Source organism: Pseudopodoces humilis, chromosome 5 (genome assembly GCF_049639895.1).
Source record: "Pseudopodoces humilis isolate 2021_Gansu_Grassland_sample_001 chromosome 5, ASM4963989v1, whole genome shotgun sequence".
NCBI classification, from domain to species: domain Eukaryota; kingdom Metazoa; phylum Chordata; class Aves; order Passeriformes; family Paridae; genus Pseudopodoces; species Pseudopodoces humilis.
Genome location: NC_142204.1, coordinates 53,905,582 through 53,932,848, shown reverse-complemented (window position 1 = coordinate 53,932,848; position 27,267 = coordinate 53,905,582). Strand labels below are relative to the sequence as shown.

Genomic DNA, 27,267 nt, shown 5'->3' with positions numbered 1-27,267 from the left:
GGAGCCCCGCATGGGCTGTGCCGCACCGGCTGCTGCGGCCGCGCCGCTCCCGGCCGCCCTGCTGCGGCCGCGCCCGGCTCCGCAGGCTCCAGCGGTTCGCTGGGATGCCTTAAAGGACCTCTGCGTTCCCGCAGTTCATTCCGGGCTGCTCCTGCCTCCTCCTCCTCCTCCTCCTCCTCCCCACGGCTGCGAGCCCCTTCTTGAACTGCTCCGCACGCTATCGCTGCTCGGTGCCGGCGGGCATTTCCATGCGAGCGCCAGCCGCCCGCTGCTGTAACGAGCATCAGCACATCATCCACCTTCCGCTCCGAATCCGGAGCGGTTTCATTACTTGTGCTGGTGCAGGGACCTTTTTTTCGGCAGGAAGGTCCAGTGTAAGTTTATTTTCGGCTTCCGCTCTCCTGTACCGGCCATCGGTTTTGTTCACCGTCCCCCGGAGCCAAGGGAACCGAAGTTGCCAGGTAAATGCTCCCTTCCTTGTCTGCAGCACTTCGGGAGGCGGCTCCGGTCTGCCTGGTTGCATGGCTGCTGCGCCGCTGTCGTACAGCACGGGTTGTGAAGCCGAGGCAGCGCCTAATGGCACAGCTGTCACCGGGCATCTCGTGTCGCCGCCCGCCTCTCGTGATAGGGGAGCGAGCGGGGAGCCGTGCGCCGCACAGCCGCTGCCGCCGGGGTCGCGCCCTCCCGGCCCGCCCGCACGGCTGCACGGGGGGCTGCGCGCCGGGCCGGGGGAGCGCACGGTGCCGCTGCGGCAGCGCGGCCCCGCCGTCACCGCTGTCGGTGTTGTCCCCGCAGGCCGGGCGGGCGCCGCCCGTCCCCGGGGAAGCCCGGCGGCGTGAGGCCGCCCGCCGCCGCTGCTTATGCAACACATCATCGATAACCACCCCGACATGGCCACGGCGCTGTTGGCGGGCGAGAAGCTGAAGGAGCTCATCCTGCCAGGGCAGCAGGATGACAAGGCGGGCGCGCTGGCGGCTCTGCTCCTCCAGCTGAAGCTGGAGCTGCCCTTCGACCGCGTGGTCACCATCGGGACCGTCCTCATCCCCATCCTCCTCGTCACCCTCGTCTTCACCAAGAACTTTGCCGGTAAGGGCGGCAGCACGGGCAGGGTCGTGTCCCAGTGGCTACTAAACGAGACCACTGGTGCTGAGAGATGGCAGCCAGCCCTCGCCTTGGCGGGTGGGGACAGCGGCAGGGCGGCGGCGGCGGCCACTGCCTAAGAGCCACCTGTGCTCAGGAGACGGCCACTGGCCTTCGTCGTGACGGGCAGGACAGAGGTGTTGGCTTGGCGGGTAGGGCAGTGGTGTCGCCGTCCTGGCCGGTCCCTAACGGGGACAGCTGTTGCCTCTTGCCTTGGCTGTCAGGCGAGTGGTGGGGAATGGTCCCCAGCCACCCTCCTTGGCGAGCAGCCCCGGGTCACTCACCTGCAGGCAGCAGTAGCGTGGGGAGGTGTCCATTGCCCAGCAGGTGAGAGCTGGCGTAGGTGACAGAGCAGGTTAATGCTTGAGGTGGATCCTGGACAGGTCCTGAGCTGGACCCTGGCTGATGTCAAGCATTATTGTGGTATTACTTCTGGTGTCTACAGCATGAGTGTTAACTGGCCTACCAGGGAGAGGCTGATGCTTTCATGGAGACTGATACTATATATGGAGCACCAAGCAGTGTGCTTTGCTGTACTGTGACAGTGGAAATCACTGGTATCTGTTTCTGCTGAGGGCAAACATCTTGCATAAACTGGTAACAGTTTAAAAAGCTTAATTTGAGTGCCCATCACCACCAGTCTCAGAAGGTCAAGTTTTGGTGAGCCTTGAAAATTACTGATCCAGTAAACTGTTACGACACCTTTTGGGCCGCTAGTGCATATGTAAACATTGTTTTGCTGTGTGGATTGTAGGCTTGATGAGTGTAGCTGCCAGTGCATGACTGCTTTTAATGTCCCTTGAAGCTCCATACTGAAAATCTGTAGGATATTATTAGTGCTTTAAATATACAGGACTAACCTGGCAGCTTGTGAGGTTGGTGAGAATTGGCTGCATTTAACCAGTTTAAACATACCAGAATAAGAGTCTTGCTTTGTATGCTGCTTTGGGATTGACTTCCAGTCTTTAATACTCATTTTCATTATGAGGTAAACTTAAATCACCTGCAAGTATAACTCTTGTAAATGGAATCTTGAGATTTTTCTTAATTATAGTTAAAACTTTTTCAGTCTACCTCAGTATTTTTAAAAAATAGTTATATAGCTCAAGATCTCTAGCCACAGTTAATAAGAGCCTCATCTTTTGGATGGTCTTCTGGAGGTATCTTGGAGAAACCATGTTTACAGGGTACATGAAAACTGGCTCTTCGTAGCAACTGAAAGATAGGTTTCAAGGTCACCTTTGAGGATCCTCTGTGGAATGCAAAAGTTTTGTGATCGCTTCCTCTGTAGAGACCTAAACTAATAAAAAGGCAATCCTGCAGCAGCTTGTAAGTGTGTGCTTACATATATGCCTTCATACTGTTTGAGATGTACAGATTTGAGCCTCAGTAGGCCTAAAGACAGCCTTGGATGCAGGCAAGGTCATGCCCCCTTCATGTGTGTTCCTTGACATAGTGCAAGATTGCTAGCAGAACCCTTTGATGCTCACTGCTTGGTCAGACAGCAGTTGCTTGCTCCATATGAAGAAGTCATCTGAGGCTGTAGATCGTGGAGGATGTATCAAGTCTGAGACTCAGATTTATACAGTGGATGTCCCTCTGCGAGGCTAAACTGTAGTCCACACACATATGGAAGACAGAGAGCCTATTGAATTTGCTTGCATCTGCCTGTATTTCTGCTATTGAGTTTATTTTGTGCTGTTATCTATAATTAGATAATTAGATAATTATTATCTAATTATTGTTATTATTATAATTATTATTAGACTATTATCTAGGCCCACAGTTGTGTTCCAGATTTATTTTTTAGAAGGACTAAAAACAATGTTGCTTATGTCTACTTATGACTTCTGGGCTGTGTATGCTGATTTGACCCAGTAAGACAGAAAGCAATAGCCTATTGTGTCCTGCCAGGACAAAACTTTAAAAAGTAACACAGAAAACACCCTTGTGTCTCTGGGAAAATGTGTGGTAATGTTCTTCTTTCATAGGATGTCATCTTTGTTCAGATGGTCTGCAATTAGAAAAATAATATGAGAAAAGGAAGAAATTATGCAAGAGAATATAATAGAAAAATTCTAAGGATCTAATAAAACTAAGTAGACAGTTTTTTAGGTTTGAGTTGAAGGGTTCTAGGTTAGTGAATTCAATTCTGCTTCCACAGAGTTCAAGAGCAAAACTTACATTAATTTTACTGTGGTCTTAATCAGATGTTGCTCTTCTAATGAAACAGTATTTACTCAGACTTCTTTACTAAGTCATGCTTTCCAGAGATACTGACTCTGGTAACAATAGTTCAGCTGGATTCAGGCTTATTACTGATTCTAGAGTTTCTGTTGTTTCACCCATACACTGTCACTGATCTTGGAAAAAATCTAACTTTGCTTTGGATACTGCTCTTTACGTGCAATTTAAATAGTAGCTATGTAAGTGCAAACTTGGCTGATGAAATTGAGTAAGGTACCTACTGCCCTTTGGTTGTGAATATCACAGTAGCTTCCCACACTTTGCTTTGGGCCGTTATCTGTGTGCTTATCTGATACTTGCCATTATTCCTCATTCTGTTAATGATATCCAGTGCAAGCCATGTGAAGATCATGCCACTAAACTGAAAACAACCCCCTTTTCTGGGGTCTGTATCATCTTGATCAGTATTGGTAAAGCTTTTGTAACAATGGTGTGTGCACTGAAGACATAAAAATGTAATTGTCTGAAAGCAGTGGTTTTTCACAAAACTTTTTTTGCTGAGGATTGGAAGAACCCTCATGATCAGTGGGTAGAGGAGATCAGAGCCTCTTATCTAGTTTATGTGTGTGCAAAGTGTAGCTTGACAAGACCAACTCTACAGTCTGTCCGACAAGTCTAGTGAGAATTGGTCAGGCAGGGTGGGTGTCCTGCCCTGGGGGTGTGCAGAAGTCACCCCATCATCATGGGAAGCCTGGGAGTCTCCAAACAGCTGTAAGTCTTCTGGGGCCAGAGACTTAAAGGAAGCACATATGAAAGTAAAGTTCAGTCCTACAACAGAGGACAAAGAAGGAGCATGGTGTTTATTTAAAAGATTGTAATTGACAACCTTAAAAATCACTATGTCTGTAGTATGATATATTGTATACTTTATTTTTCCTGTGTCTGGAGATAAAGTTAGTCAATTATGTCGTTTTAATGCCATGGGCAAAGTCTTTGTTTAGGTAAATGCATGTGCTGTTCATGTAAGTGATTTGTTTGCCCTTGAATTGGAGTGTTCTGAGCTTTACATCTCTTTTGAGATATTAAATTACAAATTACTGTTTTAGTAGCATAAGAGGCAAGAACTAATTGTTTAGCAGATACTATGCTGATATTGTGAAAAAAATCAGAATTCTTATGAACTCAATGCGTTACAAAAGACTTTAAATTAGATATTGTGCTTTTCTTCTATTCCATGTATCATAAAGTCATAGAATGGTTTGGGTTGGAAGGTACTTTAGAGATCATATAGTCCAACTCCCTGCTATGGACATGGATGCCTTTCATTAGATCAAACTGCTCAAAGCCCTGTCCAGCCTGGCCTTGAACAGTTCATTGAAGAGATGGGACGTCCACAACTTCTCTGGACAATCTGTTCCAGTACCTCACCACCCTCACAGTAAAGAATTTCTTCCTTGTGTTCAATCTAAAGCTACCCTTGAGATACAGGCCCTGCTAAAAGTGTGTCCCCATCATTCTCAAAAGCCTCCTTTAAGTACTGAAAGGTCTTCTTGGAATCTTCTCTTTTCCAGGCTGAACAACCCCACTTCTCTCAGCCGGTCATAGAAGTTCTCCTTCTGTCTGATCATTTTCATGATCTCAGGCAGATCTTTCCTGTGCAGAGGGTTCCAGAGCTGGGTGCAGTACTGCATGTGGAGTCTCATGAGAACAGAGTAGAGGGCTCTTGACCTGCTGGCCACGCTCCACGTTGTGCAGCCCTGGGTGCTTGGTGTCCTTACAGTCTGACTCAAGGTGAAAAGAGGGGCTGTCATCCTCAGTGTTCTTTTGCTCTAAAACTGAATCTGTCATGTAGCTAAAATATATTGGGAGATAAGGTTTTGTTTCCATACTTCACTAATAGATGGCCTTGTATTTGGGGTGAAATTGAGCTCTCTGCAGGAGAATGGCAAAGGGCAGACACACTACTAGGATGCACTCCTGAAAGTTAAAGTCAGGCTGCAAAGGAGGCAGTAGGAGCATTGATTTCAATGGGCACAAAAGTTCACTCTGATGGCTGGAGTAAGATACGATTCTTGCACTGGCCCCCACTTCCTGAAATTTTTTTCACAGGAGGAAAGAAAGTCACATAGCTAACCTCCTACAGTGTCATTTCTGAGTCTCCTAATTCTCCTTTGTTTTTCAAGCAAACCAGTGTGATTCCAGAAAGGACACCCCTAGAAAGTTAATTAAAATAAATCCATGAGCCCTATTTCTACTGAGCGTAAGATTATCATAAAGTCATTTAGGAGCAATATTCAGCTACCCAACACAAAGAAAGCCCACATGAGCACTCACAAAAGAAGAATGAAAATTATTTCCCTTTCCAAAATTCACCAATGAATGGACTTTGTATAAAACTGGCATATCCTCTATTTAGAGGCCAATGTATGATGACCTTGAGAATAATAAAGAAAGTTTTTGAGGCACTTTTCTCTCACTTAGTGGATGTAATCAGTATTTAACTATGAGTTTCCTGGAGTTACAGGGCTCTCAGAAGGCAGCATAGGCTAAAGGAAACCTCTCCAAAAGCAGTGTCCTTGTTGAGGTAATAGTGGGTGGTGCCAAGGGAACTTTGGTTTGCTCTGTTTCTGTTTGAAAAACAAAAGAGCTTAAAAGATATCTGCTTTAAAGGTAAAAACTATTTTTTTAATTTAAATATGAGAGCAAATGTGTTTTAACTTCTGTAAGAAAAGTGACGTAACCCCCATCACACCCTATATAGTCTTAGGCATCTTCTGGAGCGCTCATGCAGATGTGTATGCAGTGCTTTACAGAGGTCCATGTTTGTGTTCGGCTCTCTGGAGGTTTGATTTCTCATAACTAGCTTTTTATTTCCTAGCAGTTAGTTATTCCTGTGCAAATCAGAAGTAAAATACAACCGATATGAACAGAGAGTTCAGATTTTATAGCACTGCGCTGTCCCAGTGCATGAATAGGTGACTATACCACGTACTGCCTGGTGGTAAAGCAAATTTTATGCCTGTTAGTATAGGTTGTCACTTTTGTCTTCCCATTTTAGCTGCATTGAGGCCTTCTGGATTGTTCCCTTTCCTATGATAAAGGTTTTGGGATTCATTTTCATTGGAAGTGTTTCTTTATTAACCTAAGTCAACCTTTTAATGAAAGAAATGGTAAAACACCAAACTTGATTAAACTTTAGAAGATAAAAGATTTAAGGTACCTGTGCTGGGTTAAGAATCAACCCCATCAATAATGTCTGTGGGAAGTTTTGTCTGTAAGGGTCCAGAGAGTGGTGGGTTCCAAAGGAATACGTTGCTGTTATGTATTGTTATCTTCAAAATATTGAAATATTTTGGTTTCCGAACTGATGTTGTCAAGGTATTGCTAACTCATATCCCTCTTGTGCAGTGCCTCGTGCTTTCTATTCACAGTGAATTATTCTTTCCATATTGCAGTCATTTTTGCTTTTCCCACCCAAGCTGTTAACTGCCGGTACTTTACTAAAATAAAGCAAAGCATTCATCCAGTTGATTTTTATACTTTAGTCAAAAGCCAAGCTTTGACGATGGTTTTCATGGTAGGTTTTTAAAACGGTGCCTATAAAATACAGAAGAGGTTACTCAAAAATACTGTATTTCTATGTCTCTAAGCAGTTGTATAGTTCAGCCCTCTACTATCCTTCTGCTAGAAAATTTTCATAAGAAAGCAATGGAAGGAAACTGTTTAATGACTGAAGTGTCAGTTCAAGGTTTTATGTTTTATTTTCTGATTTGTAATCATTTGCATAAGCAATGCTTACAATACTGTGTAATACAGTGTATGTGTGAGTTCAATGTCTTTTTCACTTTTCACCCTACAGTATGTTCAAAACAGTATATGTCAGATTTCTATATTATGAGGTGGAGTTCTACTTTGTATTTCTTGTCAACTTTTCTAATTTGTATTTCTGTTTTGAATTGTGTCAGGATAATTACATATGCTTACTTAAGTGACTTACCTAATAGATAGCTTTTGATCTTACTTTCCATTTTTGCTCTCCCACTGCGCTTAAAGAAAGTGAAAATGGCATTTTCCCAGCTGACTTTGTTAGTGCTAAGAGTACAGAGCCAGATTGTTTAGTGTATGACAAACTGATGACACCAGCGCAGAAATTGTTTCTGAGGTGATATTAGCAGAGAAGAGAGAATTTGAGGAGTGTCACAGTACCACTTTAGTGCTTTCTTAGCACATATTTTCAAAAAGGGCTAAAATGATACAAGCACCCACAGGCTGGCTGCAGTTTGGCTGCTGGCTGTTCACATAGCTGATGGAATTTTTCCCAAAGGATAAGGGCCCTTTACACACATACAAACTCGCGGTGTGCACAAGATACACTAGCTAGGACTCTCTGAGTTTTGAGCATTTAAAGATTTGCAGTTTCACAGCTGAATTGTGAATAGAAAGGTACTCTTGAGGAAATGGAAGCTATACATCACTCCACTGCAGTTCCTAGTGAGTGCAGATATTTTTTCTGTCATAAATTTCATTTCTCAGACTTCATCAACACATATACATCATCATTTTTTGTCTTTAATGACCTGCTTGCATTATTAACCCCTTCAGTTTTTCAAGTGTTATATGTGGGAAGAGGTCCAAAGTATGGATAAATTTTAGCCCTGCTGCATGCTTTCAGATAACCAACAGATTTGAACAGATGGTCAAAAATATTTTTGTTTGAGAGCTACTTAATTTATTTACCTTTGTCAAAAGAAAACCTTGTGGATAAATAAAGAGTAATAGAGACTGTTTTTCAAAGCTACCCTGAAATATTTGAGGCTCTTTGTTGTCTCTAAACTAGATAGAAATCATGCATTCGTGATGTAGAGGAAATTTCAGCTTGTGTGTTTTCTTACAGCTATAAAAGTCTTCAGGAAAAATCTGCATCATCACTGAGTTCCTTGGGTTCTCTCAGAATTAAAAATAGCTGCAGTGGACACCCTCAGTAGGTGTATATGTCTAATTACAAAAGCTGAATAATTTCACAGTAGACTGGCATTATTCTTGTAGATTCCTTTTCACATGATACAGGATTTATTCTGAGAAAAGCATTGAAATCAGGGCACATATTTACATCTTTGGGGATTTTGTCCCAGGCATGTATTAAATGCTTGCATTTGAATGGGGAAGTGCAGCTGTTCACTATGATAGCAAGCTTTGGGGATTTGTTTGCTTTTCTTTAGTGGCACCAAGCCTGTCATGCAGACTCAAAGTTCATGGAGCAGTGCTGCAGCCAGGTGCTGAGATGTGTGGTGTGGTTTTTGCAGCTCAGAGCTCAGTGACTATTTCTGAAGCATTTTATTTTTATGATGAAGTAATTATTTCACATTTTGAGGTTGGGTACCTTCTCTTCTGTGAGATCCTTGTTTTCTTCAGGAGGTCAGGAGACCTCTACACTGGAACTGACAGAGCCCTTGGGAGCCTCAGGTGGCGGATTCTTCTGTCTCTTCTGTGATGATTCAAAATAATTCTGATGCTTCACAAAACCCAATTTTTCTATACATGGAGGAACCAGGTTTCCAAAAGCAGTAGACCACTCATCTCTGCTCTCTAAATAGTATGTTATTAAAATAATATTATTACCTAATGAGCTAACTGTTGGTTGTTTTCTTCTTCTTCAATATGAACTTTGCCGGGTGCTGTGTTTATGCCAAGAGGTATTTAATACAAGCCATCTTTTTAATTTCTAGTCATTAAGAAATAATAATACAATAGAATGAACCTGCTGTTTCCTGTTGCTTCCTGTGGTTGTATTTTGTACTTGACCCTTGATTTAAGAAGCCACCATTGTTCATTTATCATGGGTTTCACTGGATTTTCATGATTCATTTCATTTCAGCATTTATTCTTGCAGTTTACTTCAGGTATTACTGCAGTCCATACTATCATACTGTCTGAGTCCATGTAGTTGCTTTGGGGTTCCATCTCTAGCGGGCAGTTTCTGACCTCTGCAAAACATTAAAATATTCTTTTCACCCCTCACTACTTCTGTGCAGATCTGTACATCACTGAAATTCCACTCACCTCCTCATGTAAGCACTAAATTTAGAAGTAAATGTTATTCAGATTTCTTTTGTAGGACTGACTGCATGGCTGAATTTCATTAATTAAATTTAGATTAATACATTCCTTTAAATTTAGGTCTAACCCTCCCTTAAACCTTGGCATCAATAGTCCAGTCACTACAAATAAGCTCTCTTTTCAGTGACTTTACCACCTTGCTGCATGGCCACCACATGGTAGATGACAGCTTATTATTGAGGACATATTCCTCTATAGGAGCGGCCTAAGGGATTTCATTTAAGTGTTTCTGCACCCTCCTCATCACAGTTGCTGTTTCCAACATACCAGATGAGCAGGAGTAGGTGTCTTTTTCTCCTGACTAACCTGGGCAGGCATACAAAGCCTGAGATTGCCAGTAAGGGTGAGGACACCAGCTACTTTTAGAAGAGCCAGTGTCTATTACATACAGGGAATATGGTTCTGTAAATTTATATATGCTCTAGAGAAGTGCATTGTTAATTCATTACTTCTATGGATCCAAAATATACGTAGTTCAAGCAGCAGTACTGCAAGGCAAAAAGACCCAAATTGGAAATACAGGGAGTCCTGCTGCTTCCCTTGCACTGCAGTTACCCTTGTGGGTGACCTATCAATCTTTGAAATTGCTTATCTACATCTCACTCATTATGGCTAATCCTTACAGAGTATATGCCAATAAAACCTAATAGCAGCAGTGGTTTCCTATCTCATTTTTTTAGGGACTTTCTTTTCAAGATTTTTTTCTTAAACAGGACAAGTGGTTTCAGAGATTGGGCAAAAAAGGCTTACCTTACCTTGCTGATCATGGAGAAATTTGTAACTTAGGAAGACTTCATGGGTATGGAATCTGTATTCAGATTGGAAAGAATATCCCCTAAGAAAGGTAAAGGTATTGGCTTTTTATTTCAGTAAAACTAGTAACTCTTAATAATTAACTTGCTAAGTTAAGGCTTATTTTGATGGATGTTTTCTCTTTCATATGAGTACTCAGTGAGTTATATAGGACTGCATGACACACAAAATTAATTTCAGGGATCTGTCCTTACACTGTACTAATTTCTAACCTTTAAATATCTTTTAAATAAAGTAGAAATAAATTAGTTAAATTAAGTGAATTTATCCTTTTGCTGACAGTTAATTTGGGTATTAGCTAGCATTTGGTACAGTGGTTCAAAGCAGAGTTACATATTCCTTGTGGACTGTGTGACTGGGATGGAAGATACATATACTGTTTAGATAATATTTTACTTTCTTAGAGTACATTTTCAACCTCGGTAACATAAATGTTCTTTATTCATTTTTTCCAGAGAGAAGAGGATCCAGGACATTTCTTCTTTTGCATTTCAAAATTGCTGAAAAAGTACTAAATAAATAATTTCTGTTTCTAAAAATAAACAGTTTGCTACCTGCTTTCTTGTGCAATCCTTTTAGTACCCAAGATGAGTGAGGCAGTTTCTAATTTATTTTGTCTGTTAGAAATGTGTGTACTGGGAAGTGATGGGCACAGAGATTCTACCTAAATGTTATATTTCTCCTTGGAGACAAGTGGAGAGGACTGCACAAGGAGTTCTTCAGAGTTCTTGACTGGATTGGCAACTTATCTTCACAGGCAGATTGGGCACAGGTATGAGGATGATTTAGCAGCTCTCTTCAAGAGGGCAGGATGCCATTTGCTAGGAAGCACTAGGCTAGGGTGAGTCTGTAGTGTATTTAACTCAGTAAGTACAGTTATCAGTATACTTACCTGATGCTTAGCTTGGGTCTCCAGCAGAAGTGTTTAGGCACTTGTCCAGAGGCTGGGAGAACCAGGCTATTCAGCAGCACCTAATCACCAGTTCTGCTGCCTATGCCCTGTGCAGTCACACTGAATGTTTACTAGATCCTTGAAGAAATCTTCACACAAGAGCCATACTTACCTTTGCCTTGCTGTAGCAATCCTAAGAATTTCCATCTTTTTTTACGTTTTTGTATTATATTTTCTCAAAACAGTTTTGTTTTTTCTGTCTGCTGTTGGAAAATTTTACTGTTTCTTCTGCTTTACTCAATTATTGCACTGGAATGCTGAATAATGCATTTCAGTGGGAAGATTAATGAGGTGTGATTTCATTTTCTAGAATAAATTCTAAAAGCTGCAGGTCACAGGAGGTATATACCATTTGATATCATGGTTTATATTTTGGCAAAAATACTTTATTCTACTGGGAATGCAGTAGGTATGAAAATTCATTTGGCCTGTGACGTAGGAGCATATACTGTTTATTATTAATATTTTCTTTTTTTGTAATGCCTACCAAAGCACTCTAAATGTGTTGTCCACATTTAGTTAAATAACTTTTGCTTGTAATAGTGTTTTAGAAGTTTTAAAACTACAGCATCAGTTCTTCAAAGAGAAATGCACGGGCCAGATTTTATGCACTGTGAGTAATAACATCGACTTAAGGGAAATGTCCTATGCATGCAGTTGCTTAAGTCTTTTCAGAAGCAAGCCTGACTTTTTACAGCATTGAATACGAAGAGATTGTCACTGTTACCTCTATTTTTAAGTGGTGAGTGTGTTAGATGCAATTCACTCGCTTTCCCAAGAAGACTTGTAAAGTCTTAACTTTTAATAGACAGTGGGGAGTGATGTGTATGTACAATTTCACCATATCTTCTTGACAGTGTCATTTTAGTGTGCCATAAACCAGGCCACATTTCTTGCAAAGTGTTTCTTGTTCTAGATGGGCAAATGCACACGTGTATGCACACGCACTCACCCCCCCAACACAGCTTCCATGAGCTGTGCTGCTGGCATCTCTTCCTTTGGCTGAGATGCAATACTGAGGCCTGAGCTCTAGCCACCTGTATGTCTGGGATAGCCTTCTGGCTGTATTTTACTGGATGTGTTCTTAATGCAACTGGCCATTGCATTCATTTTTTTAAATGGCCATTTCTCAAAAATGAAAAAAATTGCTGCTGCATGAATCAGCCATTCTTGCTGGACATGACCTAAAGAAGATGAAAATGCATTTTGAGGACAATCAATTGAGGAGATTGTCCCTGCCTGAGCAGGATGCACAGGCAGGTTGAGTAGCCTCTGGCTTTGGAGGTTTTCAGACTGACAAAGCCCTAATCAAGCTGGTCTGAAATCAGCTGCTTTGACTGGGATGTGGGACTCAGCATTTCTGCAGTTCTACATTGGAGTATAATTTCAGGAAATGGTCTAGGAACAGGAATCATCAGACTTTTCCACTGGTAACTCCATTTCCACATCTGAGATTCGTTTCTGTAGTGGGAAGTTTTTTAAGGGTTCCAGCCCCAAACCTCGGTATTCCCGCCCCTTTCCTGAGGAATCCAGAACCTTTATATTGTATTATAACTCCAGCTTGAAATTTAGCAGGAGATTTATTTTACTAACATATTTTCATGCCTAGTACTTGCAGCACCATTAAATGGTGTTTAATTCAGGGCCTCTCAAAGAGGACAGTTGAATGTGTACTAAAGTATACTGAGGTTGGGGAACCACTGAAAGGAGGTGGCTGACCTTGGATTGGCAACAGTAGGAATGGGAGCGTGTGCCTGCAGGAAGCCCACAAGCATTTCTCCAAGCCTTTTCTAAAAGCAGCAGACTTGGCAGCTCCTAGCTTCAATATTTTGACTTCACTTCTTTCCATACTGTCTGTTTGATTTTTTTCTAAATAGTTTTTTTGAGCACAGCCCCTTCCCTTTATTCTTCTCCCTACCTTGAGTGTCTTCTGCAGCCATGCCCTTTTATTCCCCTGGGGTATGACTTCTGCACCAGAGTATCTCCTACAAGTCACTTCTCTCCACTTAAGTAATACTTAAAATGGTGGGATGGGGTGAGATGTTGCACAGTGGAGCATGTGAAAAAACTTAGCTGCCAAGGGATTTTTATTTTTCAAGTGGCATAACACAATCAGTTATATTACACAACAAAGTAATTTCTGTGTTGTTTATTTCATCTTGATTTCACGTCTGAAAAATGCAGTGAGATCTCTCTCATACCTTATCCTAGAGGATAGTTCTGCAGACTTCTAAAAGCTACTTAGGTGCATAGTGAGCAGGATAAAATGTACAAATAAAATAAAGTGTATTTATTGAAAACATCTAACATACTGAAAAAAAGGGAAACAAAGCTTCTTGGCATGCATGTTTAGGCTTAAGTTGGTATAGAAAACCATCATATATTACCATCAAAGAGGTTGTTTTTTTTCAATGTAGTAATTATTAGGAATATATCTTTCAAGGAGCAGAGACACAGATTATTTTTATGGGCTCTAGACTAGACAACATGAGAGGATGATAAATCCATTCAGCCATAACAATGCTCCCAAACCTTTTAAAAAATTTTCTTTATAGCACTTTACTTCATTGCCATACGCAATTAAACTGTGACATCTCAGGAAAAAGCTGTATTTCATGGTGGCTGGAACGGTCAAATGAAAAAGGACCTTCATATAGAAGAATTATGCTTAAGAATTTTCAGGGTGAAAGAAGAGTGTCGGTAGAAACTTTGTGTATTTATGAATATAAAGTTAAAAGCAAATACATTTTGTATATGGCATGATCCAACATCGGAGCTTTGATTTTTAACATGATTGGAACCTTTTTTTAGTGCTACTTACCCATCAGGAGAGCATTAAAAAACAGGAAAAAAAATCTGCTGTCTTCTTGAAACTGCATTAAGCAGGGGTCTCACAGCTAAGTGAGTTATATGTGTGAGAACAACTTGTTTCTCTGCTGTCCTCATCACATCTGCATGTTAAGATCCAGCTATATGTCATTGCCAACTTTCATAACAGGATTAGTATTGACATGGTGCTTTTCTTTTTCATTAATTAATGATGGACACAGGCTGCAGTAGAGAAGAAACAGTCCCATACCTTACTATACCTGGATCAAACACCTTCAGAGTGTTTGTTAAATGCCAGGATAAATGCTGCCATTGCCTAAGAAGTAACATGCACAAAAGCTAACTCAAAATCTGGTGTGGATCCTGCTTGGCAGCTTCTTGTCAATGAAGAGAGACAGGTTCTTGTCTAGGCAACAGCTAAATGGGTCTTTTGTTTTGAATCACTCCAGAAGGGAATTCCTCTCTTCTCCATTGTCTGGACCATTTTCTAGAGAAATGAGCTTCCAAGTCTGATGCAATGCTTTGTGAGTCAAGTCCTGTGATGAGAGGGTTAAGATAAATATCCCTGTGGAATAACTACACCAAAATTTATGGTATTCTCTGACAGTGAATATAGCTCAAAGATAATGCCAAGAGAGGTTGTGGCAGCCCCATCCCTGGAATCAAGTCAGGGTGAAGCTGGATGGGGTTTTGAGTAGCCTGGTCTAGTGGACATTGTCCCTTCCCATGGTGGGGGGGCTAGGACTAGATGGTCTTTAAGATCCCTTCCAGCCCTAACCAATCTGTGATTCTATGATTCTATATTAGAAAATACCATTTGAATAAAATTGTGTTGGAACCCCACTGCTCCCACTTCAATCAGTTACAGAAGTCCCACTGGCTCTACAAAGGATTCATTTTTGTCTGAAGAATCTTGGGATTTACATGTCATACAATGAAAATCATGCCAATTTTGCAAATATGCAGAGAAAATATTAGACTAGTAGCAACAAGGTACAAAACATGGAGCAAGAGTGGGACACCATGCTCAGGTGGCCAAATAAATCAGAGATCTTTTACAACCTCACAGACAGCTGGGTCAGACAAAAACACATTTAACAGAGGAAAAGAGAACTATTTCCTCTTAAGTGACATTTGCTTTTCCTACCGTTTGGGACAACCTCATTTTGTAGCTTGTAATGCAGTTGGTCAGTCCAAACTGGAGTCATGAAGCTCTTTAGACTTTTTTCACCATAACAGTGGCAATGGATAGAGTGCAGTTAGTCTCTCAGTGATATGTCCAATGTAAATGTAAAATGTTAAGACATTTTCATTTGTTTATTTTTTTTTCATTTATGAAAGAAAAATATATTGGATTGTTGTTGTATATATATACAATTTTGGCAAAAGTCACCCTAGCTTTTGGGTCTCAGTGAAGAGAACTGAAAGAAATAATCAGTTTATTTGATAGTAGTAACTGAAGTAGGAATCCAAAAATAATCCTTATCGCTGATTTGCAGGAATACTTGGTGCTGTTTTCCCAAGTATTTGTGATGTTGAGACCTAGGAGAAATCAACTCATGTGTTCCACAGGAAACTTGGTTTCATATTGGAGAGTTATGCTGGCTTAGGGATACCCAATTCAAAAAATTTCTGCTTATGAGAAACATAGCATTCTGCTTTGCCTTTTTTTTACTCCATGGGAACATTTTTACACAGGAATCTGTTTGGTCTCCTGGGGAATTCTACAATAAGTCTTTGATTGTAGGAGATTAAATTTTTTGTATGCATCCCTTCATGGGTAGGGTTGGGAGGCCATGTAATTACGAAACCAAGGGAGTCAAGGAGCATTTTCCCTGTTACATATGTCTGTAAGTACACAAAAATAGTCTAAATAGAAGCGCTTTAAGCTATCCTCTGAGACTGAAGTTAGATAATTTTAAAATAGTCTTCAAAAAATTAAAGAATTTGCAGGGCATACTCACTTTACATGCTGTTTTGAGTAGCAGCATTTATTCTGTAAACTCTGTTTAAGTTGGTAGTATTAATTCTTTCTAGGTCACAGAAGAGATTTATACCTCCACACCAAAGAACTGACTTTTGATTTGCTCACATGTGAAAAGTAACTGGTCAAGTAAGGAGTCATTTGTTGAGCCAGATAGATTAGGGGGAGTTGCTTGTCTGTTAATTTTTAATATTCTATTTATTGTTATCAATATGATTTTATTTTTTTTCATTTTTATTATAAAGAGAACAGTGCCACCACACTCTTCCAGGGAGCTGGTCAGAGCCAGAGTGTTCTTGATGTTCTTGGTGTTCTTGAGTGATTCTCAAGTCAAGAAAGCATGCCTCCTCCTATGGGTCTCATTCTGGGAAGTTTTTTAAAGGTGTACCAAAACACTGTAAAATACATTCTCTTTGTTCTACCTGTCAAAATAGGAAAACATGGCCTTTCTCTTTGAATAGGGTGTCTTCATAATGGTCATTTGTTCTTTGAGAAACTAATGCTGTTTTTGCTTCCATAAGTTTTTCTCTCTTTCATGTATTGCTAGAAAAAAAATTGATCATGTAAGAACATAATTTATCTTCTGGGTCAGGACCTCTATCTCAACATCCTGATGATGATGGTAAAATACAAATGTTTAGAAGGGGTGTTAAAATAAACAAGTATATGGTGTAATTTCCTTTGACAAACCTTTCTGTCCTCCAGCAGAACATAAATGAAACATTTCCTGAGAGAAAAATTGCATCACTGTGAATTCAATAATCCTTGCTATGCTTTTCCTCCTATTACTTTGATATCTTTCTTGGTCCATAGTATTTGTTTCTTCCATAATACTGTCTGATGGCAAGTTGCATTTAATTACACATTGTTTAAGAAAAACCCAAAGTTTCAAATGTAGAATTAAATTTTCATACTGATAAATAGTTAGCACACCAGATTCTGTCCTGGTCAGTGACACTTTTATTCAAGAATATTAACTGAGAGGGATACAGTTGACTAAATCCTTGTATGTCTTTCATTTTTTTCTACCATATCAAATGAGTTAACTTTGTTAATAATTATTAAAATATTGCTTTAAGCTACATCTAACTTTTTTTCTATTTAGAAGAATGTTTAGCTGGGATGAATCAGGATTTAATCTAATTTTCAGCATTTGCATGGGACATCCTCAGCTACTAGCTTTGTAGTGAATATCAGGTCTTTTACCTTTCTAGAGTTCACATCACAGTTGCTTAGGATATTGTTTTCAGAGAGGTCATTAAACCAAAAATATGTATCTCTTGCTGACATTTCTAACTCAGGCTTATTCTGAAACTTTCAGGTAAATAGTTTTGCCATAGTTTGTGAGGATGTGCAGCCTGAGCTGGCTAATAGATGTGGAGGGCTTAAGGGTCATGTAAAGATACAGTAAAATAAAATTGATATAATTTGAAATGTTTATTTTCCAGAGCTCCTTTTGTAGGTTAAATGCACAGCAGTGACTTTTCTCTCTGTTATACAGAGGAGCCAATATACTGTTACACACCACACAACTTCACCCGCGATCAAGCCTTGTATGCCAGAGGATATTGTTGGACAGAATTAAAAGATGCCTTGCCAGGAGTTGATGCCAGCCACTGGCCCTCCTTGTTTGAGCATAAGTTTCTACCTTATGCACTGCTGGCTTTTGCTGGGATAATGTACATTCCAGCTCTGGGCTGGGAATTTCTGGCCTCCACTCGACTGACTTCAGAGCTTAATTTTTTGCTTCAGGAGATCGATAACTGCTACCACCGTGCAGCTGAAGGGCGGGCACCAAAAATAGAGAAACAGATTCAGTCCAAAGGCCCAGGGATAACCGAGAGAGAGAAAAGAGAAATCATTGAGAATGCAGAGAAGGAAAAAAGCCCTGAGCAGAACTTGTTTGAGAAATATCTGGAAAGAAGAGGACGAAGTAACTTTTTAGCTAAGCTTTATCTTGCAAGACATCTGTTCATCATCTTTTTAAGCATCATACCAATCACATACTTATCCACCTACTATGCTACACAGAAGCAAAATGAATTTACATGTGCACTAGGTGAGCCTCCAGACAAAACAAGCAGCTCCAAATTGCACATCAGAGTGAACTGTAAACTCCCATCTGTCCAGCTCCAGCGGATTATTGCTGGTGTAGATATCGTCCTCCTCTGCTTCATGAACTTGATAATCCTCATCAACTTGATTCACCTCTTCATATTTCGCAAGTCTAACTTCATATTTGATAAACTGAACAAAGTTGGAATAAAGACCAAGAAACAGTGGCAGAAGTCCCAGTTTTGTGATATCAACATTTTGGCCATGTTTTGTAATGAAAATAGGGACCACATAAAATCATTGAACCGTCTGGATTTTATTACAAATGAAAGTGATCTGATGTACGACAATGTGGTACGCCAGCTGCTCGCAGCATTGGCCCAGTCCAATCATGATGCCACTCCAACCATGCGTGATTCAGGGATTCAGACCATAGACCCAAGTGTTGATCCAGCAGACATTGATGCTAATGAGCAGCTCATCATTAAGAGACCAAGGAAGAAGATGAAATGGATCCCGACTACCAATCCCCTTCCCCAGCCATTCAAGGAGCAGCTAGCCATCATGAAGGTTGAGAACCATAAGCCTGATAAACCGAAGCCTGTGCGGAGAAAAACAGCAACAGACAGCCTTATAGCTCCTTTGTTGGAGTCTGCTGCAAAAACCTCACAGCAATCGTCCACTCATAAGAGCGAGCAAAACGCCATCCCAAGCACAAGCAGTGAAAAAAAGCACACACGACACTTTTCCTTGGATGTTCATCCATATATACTTAGTAGCAAAAAACCCAAGCCAGAGGTTCAAGCCATCCCCTCGATGCCTACGTCAAAAAGCCAAGAGGGTGGATTTTTAAACCAAGAAGAGAATGTTGTAGTGCATGTTACCTCCTCTCTCAAAGGTACAGTATGCCGTAATGCCCATACCACCTCCACAGGTCATAATTTACATAGCAAAGGAACTCAGAATTTATTGGAACTGTTTGACCTACTGTGCTAGGTTTGGGGATAGCTAGTAATCTCAAGGCTTGCAGGCCTCAGAAACAGAGGTTCTCTCTCTTTAACAACTATATAGAGGGTAAGGATTATTACAGGTAGAGCTGTACAAAACAGGCTGCAGGCATTAGTGTGGCTAATGTTTCAAATGTAAGCAGGTTTCACAACTACAAGTGTGGTCATGCCTTGCCAAGGAAATGAGGCACGTTTGGCTTCCATTGTACCCTTCCTGCTCCACCAGCACTTGGCACATTTCAAGCCTGCCTTATTTTCAAGTCATATGGGAACTGCCATGGTAGATGACCAGTATCCTGAGCAGTAATAGCCCATTAGGAGTGTGTGGGAGACCACTAATGGCAGTTAAAACTGCCTGTGGAAAAAAAGATCTCTTAGACTACCAAATCTTAGGGGTTGGCATATGTTTGTTACCTAGAAGATCAAAACTCAGCTTGTTGATGTTGTTCTTCACGCACACTTTAAATTGCCCTGTGTCTTACGTGGACCAGAGGATAGATGTTCTGAGGTGTGGGTGCTGGTCAGGGATTCAGGATTTCTGCCATTCCTTCCTGTGTGGCCTCACAGGAGATGATCTTTCTGTGCCTTGGTTCCCTGTGTGTCTTGTGAAGCCTGTCCCTTTCTTAACTCAAAGGAGTGTTTCAAATATATCAATAACTGCTAGGTGCTAGGGTAATGAGGAAAGCCATTTGAACATTTAGAAAAGTGATAGATTAGTAGGTAAACTGATAGACAGATATCTTCTTGTTTATTTTTGTAAGCTACTGACATAAGAAAGAAGCACTATGCAGTTGAAGTTACAGAAAAATCTGTACGTACTTAAAGCAATGGCTCTCATCTCATTACAAGCTAAGACCTCCCTCTGGGCTTCGACAGACTGACCTCTACCGTCACCCCACTGCCCAGCAAAGAAGTGATTTGAGGTATAAAAGTTTCTGTCACTTCCAAATCCCTATGCTCCTTAGGGCCCTCCAACTCCCCAATGTGCATGTGAGCTATTCTAGAGCATTCCTTATCCAGTCACCTGCTCTGATTTCAACTCCTCAAAACTACTGGGGTTTTCTGGTTCAATTACCTTCATCTAAATTAGCTCTTGAATATTTTAAGGACAAAATATAATTACTGGAGTTTCAGGGCTCTGTGACTCCCCATTCACATTAAAAATTTTCAGCTTTGTTTTTGAGTTAAACCTACATTGCAGTCCATCAGGTAAGGCAGACTTACAATTTCTGGAAAGAGATTTCAGTTTATGACAAATCGCTGAGTTCTTTCTGAAGACAAGTGGCTTACAATGTGTAACCATTAGTTTTTCCCACTGAAAATATCAATGCCTTTTGTATTCCATCTTGCGGATTTCAGTAGTCATTACATTTGTCAAAACATTAAATCATACTGTTTAAGAAACACTGGCCAGACTGTAGAAGAGAATAAATATACTTTCCAGTTGTTTTTTTTTTATTATTATTTCATTTTATAAAAATACCATTCACATAAGGAAGCATGAGCATGCATAAAAAAGAGCAAGATTTACAAACCCCACTTCTTGTTTGTCCTGTTTCCCTGAGCTTACAACCCTGTTGTTTTGAAGCACTCTTGTTTAGATTTCTCATAGGGTCCCAAAAAAATTCAGTTTGGGATCCTCTTCTGATCCCACTGAAATCAGTGGCAAGACTGCCAATGACTTTTATTGGTTCAGAATACTCCTTGCTGATGGACTGGAACGGTGAAAGACTACCTGTCCTTTATCTGTCTGTTCTGTTCTCTTTCAGACACCCCTCACCCTGCAAAAGAGATCCTGTACTCATCTGAGACATGCAGAACTGTGCCTGCTGCTGCGGCTTTTGTCACGTGTAACCACAACCATATAGCCACAACTGCTGCTGCCACAAGTATGGCTTTGAACCAGGTCAAGCCAGAGCCAACACCTGCACTGAGCTGCAACCCAGCCCACCCTCTGCTGCACATCAACACGCTGTACGAGGACCATGAGGAGGAAGTTTCAAACATAATGGACAATGGGATTCACTCACCCACTGACACCGGGGAGATGCTCTCCATCCCTACCCCGAAGCAGATGCGGCTGGCCACGTTTGACGAGCCGATGGCGATCGTGAGCTCGGTGGAGTACTGAAGGGCCCGGGCCAGGCCCGGACCACGGCAGCGCTGGCCATGGTCCCCCAGCAATGCAACTCACTGCATGAGCATGGAGAGCTTTCTCACAGACTATAGCTACTGGTAATAACACCAAACAGTTTTTCAGGATCACATCATAAGCACTGTCAGTCATTTGAAGAATAGAATAAAGAAAATCTGGTGGAAATAAACCTTTAACACTAAGACAACCATTAGCTCTAACTCTAAACTATAGCTTCCTGATTTAAATGGGAATTAGCACAATTTATGAACATTAAGAGTCTAATGGCGTGCCACAGCAATTTTAGTGAGTGTTTAAATCTTTTGCATTCAGAATCACTGATTAAAGTTAACATGGAGATGAGGTATACTTCTTAATAGCAGCAGTTAAATAAGAGTTTTTTTCTAAGCAGGGAGGATTTTTATTTTTTTTTTAATTCAGGATTATGAAAAAGTTATATGCAAGCAAAATTTGTGTTTGTTTGTTTCTTTAGCTCACTAATGTTGGGCTTGATGGAGACATAGCTGAAAGGGCCTTACTACCACCAGCATTTAAGTGCAAAAGATTGATACACTTGATCTCTTGCATTTATAAATGAAAATACCTGAAGTATGCCCCGCCCTTTAACATGCTTATATGTTTGATGGAAGATGATTAAATTAAGAGTTTATTTTTTTAAATATATTTTACCATGGAAAAAATTACTTTAATAACTTTTCAAACCAGGTGTTACTTTTAACAAAATGTGTAGAAGAGAGTCATTGTAGCTGCTTATTTTTTCATAGTGTATTTATCAACCAGGTTAGAAACTTTCATGGGTGCTTCACTGATACAAACAATCTTACAGAGGTCATTACAAAATATCTTACAAAACATGAAACCAGCAAATCTGTTTTCAAATAACACACAGTTAAAGAAGTCTATTAATTTAGTTCAATTGATTTGGCTAGTCTTTGATTCAGCAAAAATTAAGGCCATGGATGACACTGAAATGACTCATGTCTAAAACTAAGCACACACTGAAATGGCTTTGCTGGATCTGGGCTCTAGTGAAGGCAGACAATAGTCCTGCAGTATGTGCTATCACTGATTGAATATTTGCCATCTTTGGCTCAAAGCACATCTTCATGCCCATCTTCCTATAATTACGGTATGTGTGATTTAATAGAAAACTCTAGTATAACTAAAACTTCTATTAAAAGTGTATCATGCAATAACCATTCTCAGCAAAATTATAGTGAAACAAAAAGTGACTGTGTTAAAACAATATTCCTAGCTGCATTCAGAATTACAGACTGTGTGTGTTTGCTTCAAAATTATGTATAATGATAGAAAAAAATATGCAGCACAAATATGGGACTGAAATCTTGAGTTTATTTTTAATTTATTACCTCAGACATGGATATATTATACCAATATTTAATGAAAATAGTACTGAAAATAAATGCCTATTATTCTGAATATTTTAATGTGTACTACTTCCTAGCTTCATGTTACACCCCACCTCTAAAGCAGGGTAAGTGAGGTTCTTGTCAATAGATCCCTTGGGGTGGATTACAGTAAAACAACACTGAATGACCAGTGTACATTCTTGAGGCAAGTTTATTTAAAACAATTTGATTGCACTGGAAAGGAAGTATGTAGCCATTTTGGCTCTTCTCTATACAATTTTAAAAATATGACAAAGAATATATATAAGGAGAAGAAAGAAAGAGAAGGAAAGGACAAGGGTAGATAGTGGGAAGGAAAGATGTCACCACCCATGGACCCAGCAAAAAGACTTGATTGTTGCAATTTTGATGTCCATGGTTGGAATCATCATGGCAGTCTTGATCTGTTTGGGCCAGCAGCCACACAACAAAGAATTTGATGGCTTATATGCATTCAGGTTTATGTGGGAATGCCCCAGTACTTCCCCCAGGGAGGGGTCTTCTTTGGGGTCTTTTGATGGTTTGTGGCCCTTTCCAATGACATGACTGCTTCTTTGGCCCTGTTTCTAACTGTGCTAGTTGTGCCTCCCTACGGAGGAATAGCTTCAGGCCTCTGTGTGAGCACCCAGTACCTGCCCTGGGAGGGACTTCTATGCTGTCAGCCTTATTGGGGGAGAGGAGATTGGTATGATGAAAAGCATTACCCCATCTGTGCAGGACAGGCTTCTTAACACCCTTTTACCTTATCTGACTCAAAATTGCTTTGTCTAAGGCATCAGTCACACTTTAGGAGGGAAACAATAGCAGAGCTCAACCAGCCCATCCAGGCAAAGTTCAGTCCATCACACAGCGTTACAAACAATGGGGATTTTATGATAAGCAGTATGCGGGACCTGTAATTTACATAATGTAAAGCCACCATTCCCCCTTACATTACTTCAGTTGTGCCCAGCTGCACGGCTTCTTTGGCCTGAACAGCCCAATACCATAAAGGCTGCAAGGCATGGGACAGGTACTGCTGACAGAAGAGGGTTGGGGACAGCTGGAGGACCTGTCTGTAGCACCCCGAGGTCTCGGAGCAGTGCGGCACGGAGCTGATGGGGGACGTGGAGCTCAGTCCTGGGCTCCTGGAGATAGGACTGCAATGACTCCTGCTGGCTTGTCTCCTTCCAGCCCTGGGAAATGGCACTAGTGTGACTTCAAATAACAAATCTACACCTGTGTAGCCTGGGTCTCATTCCACCCAGGGTACAGGAGTGGAGCATCACCTGTGACAGGATTGCAGGCAGGGTCTATGCCTGGCCTGATTGGTTACTGCCAGCCACTCAGAGTCACCTGAAAGCAGTGGCACATAGATTCTGGAGATGAGTCAAATGCCTCACTTCAACTCTTTATATGAATTAAAACCATTATTGTTCAGAACTTGTTAGACAATAATTAGAAAAAACCACCAGAAAATTGCCATAAGACAATCATAAATTTGTTACTAGAAGCAAGGTTGAAAGAATAGGACCCTGAGGCCACTTTTAAAGTGATGTAACTCCCTTATGCCACTGTACTTTCAGTTGTCAATAAGCAGTGTGGTGAATTTCTTGCTGGCTGCAGCTGCCCAGCTGACAATTTTACAGACGTGGGGGAATCCTTGAGGTTGCCCATTCAGTCTCCACTTGGTACAGTTAGGTAAGTCAGATGTATGGGTCTGAAGTGATACACCAATGTACCAGTGTCAGGCAAAGCAGATTTTCTCAAAACTCGGGATCTGAACTTTGTGTAGTGTTTTGAAAGCAACAAAGTTCAATAATTTGAGAGAAATTCATTGTGCAGAAAATGCAGAGCCGGATTCTCAGATATGTGTCCTTACTCTTCTGATGAGGGTGGTGTTTCTTAGGAAGAGTTGCCCAAAAAGGTTCACATGTTGCCTTTTGACTCAAGTCTGTGTGGACAAACTGTCATTCTCTGTTCTGCTGGTTCCTATTGATTTAGCATCTGTTGCTGCCCCTGTAGAAATCAATATCAGACTTGACTGGACCTACTTGAAGAAAGAAAGGAAACCATATACCTTTCCTTGTCCCTGGGATAAGCTAAACTCAGAACACACACTTTACTCATCTTTACATGTTGTGTTCCAGCAGGTTTGCACCAATGTCTTTCACAAGCTGGAGGCTGCTGATGTTGGGCACCCAGCTCTGAGGGTTAACACAGGAACTGCTTGCTGAGGGCAGGATGGTGGCCCAGACACGGCGTTTCACCAACCAAACTAGCAGACAGCAAATGTGTCTTGACTGATGTAGGGGTAGATGATTGATGCAGGCACATAGCAAACACTTCTCTGCTGAACTGAAAGGAAAAATTTAGTGTCCTGCCCACCAAAGGGCACTTACTTAAAATGAATGACCAAAGACAAGAAAGATGAGGCAACGCTGCATATTTAAAATGTCTGTTCAGCCTGAATTGCATTTACATCTCTATCTGCCTTGCCTCTGCCTAATGGTTTCAGCTTGGCAGACCTGATGACTCACATTCTTCAAGGCTGTTTTCCCATTTACTTCACAGGAAGTAGGACTGCATGTTGAGAGCACAGAAACCCCTTTCTCCAGGGCACTCTTACTCAGAGTACATTTGACAACCATAAAGAGAGACAAGTGTGTCAGAAACATCTTTTCAGCTATATTTAGGCTGTGTAGACCCAGCAGGAGATCAACCTTTTCTGTCTCACAGCAGCTAGAGAAGTGTTTCTGTGAGGACTTTCCTAATGCAATAATGATTTTAGTATTGATGTAGCTAATATTTAGCTATACTGAGTAAACGTGCACATACACAAACATACATTTATATATACCAACTGTACACCTACAAATTCTATATATACATGTAAATATGATCTTGCATAGCAGTGTTCATCTTCTGTACTTCACTTTGTAAATAAGCTATATTTAGTAATTTCTTTTCCCTTCATTTCCCATTATCACACATTAGGCCCACCCCATCCTGTTGCCTGTCTTGCTGACTCCACTGGCATTTTGCAATACTCAGCCTGCTGGGGAGGATGCTCCGGTCCTGCTGGGTTGATACTGTTGGTGAGTCAGGCCCTGATCATGGGAGCTCTCTGCATTGTACTTCCTATGACTCCTTGGCACTAAAACCCAGGGTAGAATTTATCTCTGTGATGGGGTCACAGTTAGTGTAGCTGACAGCCACTTTGCATGTCTTTTGTATCTCCAGAGCTGGCTCTCAAAGCCAGCACTGGACCAGAGGAAAGCAAAGCAGAGATGAAGCTCCTGTCACTTGTCCCAGACACCAAATAACCAAATAACCAAAGGTTATCTGCCAGTTAAAAGTACAGCAGGGTTAGGGCTTTCAGGCTGCACTGAGGGAATTGCATCTCCAGCTTGAAGCAAGCTTGTCACTGCCCTCTCAGGCTTACATCAAAAGGAACAGTAATGAAAAGCTAAGTCTGAGAGCATGAGCCCAGGCTCCAAAAGCCACTGGCTGAACAAGAACTAAAGACAGTCTCAAACACACTTGACCTAGCACTGCATAGGGGAAAATTCTCACCTTTATATCACAATCACAGAGGAGTATTAATAGGAACAGTGAAAACCCATCTTTAACCTTTCAGACAGAGGGTTCAAGAAGCTCCAGAAGAGCTCGTCCTTATTTTCCCTGGCTTACAGTTACAGACACCGAAGCGCAAGAAAGTAAAACAATTTGTCCCAAAGCTAGTGATAGGCTAAACTATCTAATCTCAAGCTGACAATATGCCATAGGTAGAGCACTACCTGCCAGCAAAATCAGGTCAGGATGGTTTTGGGTTCTGCAGGAAAACTCTCTGAATTCTCCTCCTTCTAAAAAAGATTTTTTTTTTTTTTAATTCTGACAGAATCATTGTGATCAAGGAATGTTTGACTTTAAAGATGCAACATCTTTTCTCATTAAAATCATTCTGCTAAAATACATGCCACAGAGCACACTGGGAGTTTTTAACAATAATTTTTGAGACACCTTCCAATATTTTCTGGCTTTTAATGGTGAATATTTCACTCTGTCTGTAAACAGACTGTAACTAATGGCAAAACATAATGTGTACTTTATTTACAAGAAACAAATCTTCAGCTTTTGCTATTCCCCAAGATGTTAGCTTTTTTTAACTGGTTTACAGCATTGTACAAGCAAAAGTAATTATGAATGACTGCCATGCAACTGAGGATCTCAGAGTTCTGCAGGTCAGATTCAAGGAAATGCTGGCCTCCCAGTCCTGTTGTCCTCAGTGGTTTTGGATGCTTCTGTCTTTTAATGCTTTGCTGATTTGCTGTTTGTTCACAGAATGGATTTGCCCAGTGTCAGTGCCAGCTTCAGCTGAAAGAAATTGTTGGGCCTCCTGCTGCTCTCAAGAGCAAAGAAGTTTACTGACTCTTGCTTAACTCATTTTGCTTTATAATCACAGGGCTCATAGCAGTCACCAGTCTAGCTTTCCACAAAAATATCCAGGGGTGAAGCAAAGACTACAATAAATCCCTAAAAGAGGAATGCATGAATCACAAGCAAAATTTGATGTCTTGCATGAAATGAGACAGAAAACCTCCCCATAACTCACTCCACTTCAGATGGATGACTGTAAA

At 41.0% G+C, this 27,267-nt stretch overlaps 1 protein-coding gene across 3 annotated transcripts; it reads left to right on the top strand.

Annotated features, from left to right (window-relative positions):
• PANX2 (pannexin 2) lies at positions 1 to 22,608 on the top strand. 3 transcript variants are annotated; one of them, XM_088055612.1, is made up of 5 exons: positions 1 to 461; positions 796 to 1,086; positions 17,524 to 18,975; positions 19,934 to 20,007; positions 20,854 to 20,991. In XM_088055612.1, exons 2-4 carry the CDS (start codon positions 861 to 863, stop codon positions 19,963 to 19,965), a joined length of 1,710 nt encoding a protein of 569 aa, XP_087911738.1. In that variant the 5' UTR covers positions 1 to 461; positions 796 to 860; the 3' UTR covers positions 19,966 to 20,007; positions 20,854 to 20,991. The 3 variants fall into 3 exon arrangements, with proteins under 3 accessions (XP_087911738.1, XP_005519269.1, XP_087911737.1); XM_005519212.2 differs by lacking the exon at positions 19,934 to 20,007 and having other exon boundaries at positions 20,854 to 22,608; XM_088055611.1 differs by lacking the exon at positions 20,854 to 20,991 and having other exon boundaries at positions 19,846 to 19,960.
• The last annotated feature ends 4,659 nt before the right edge of the window (positions 22,609 to 27,267 follow it).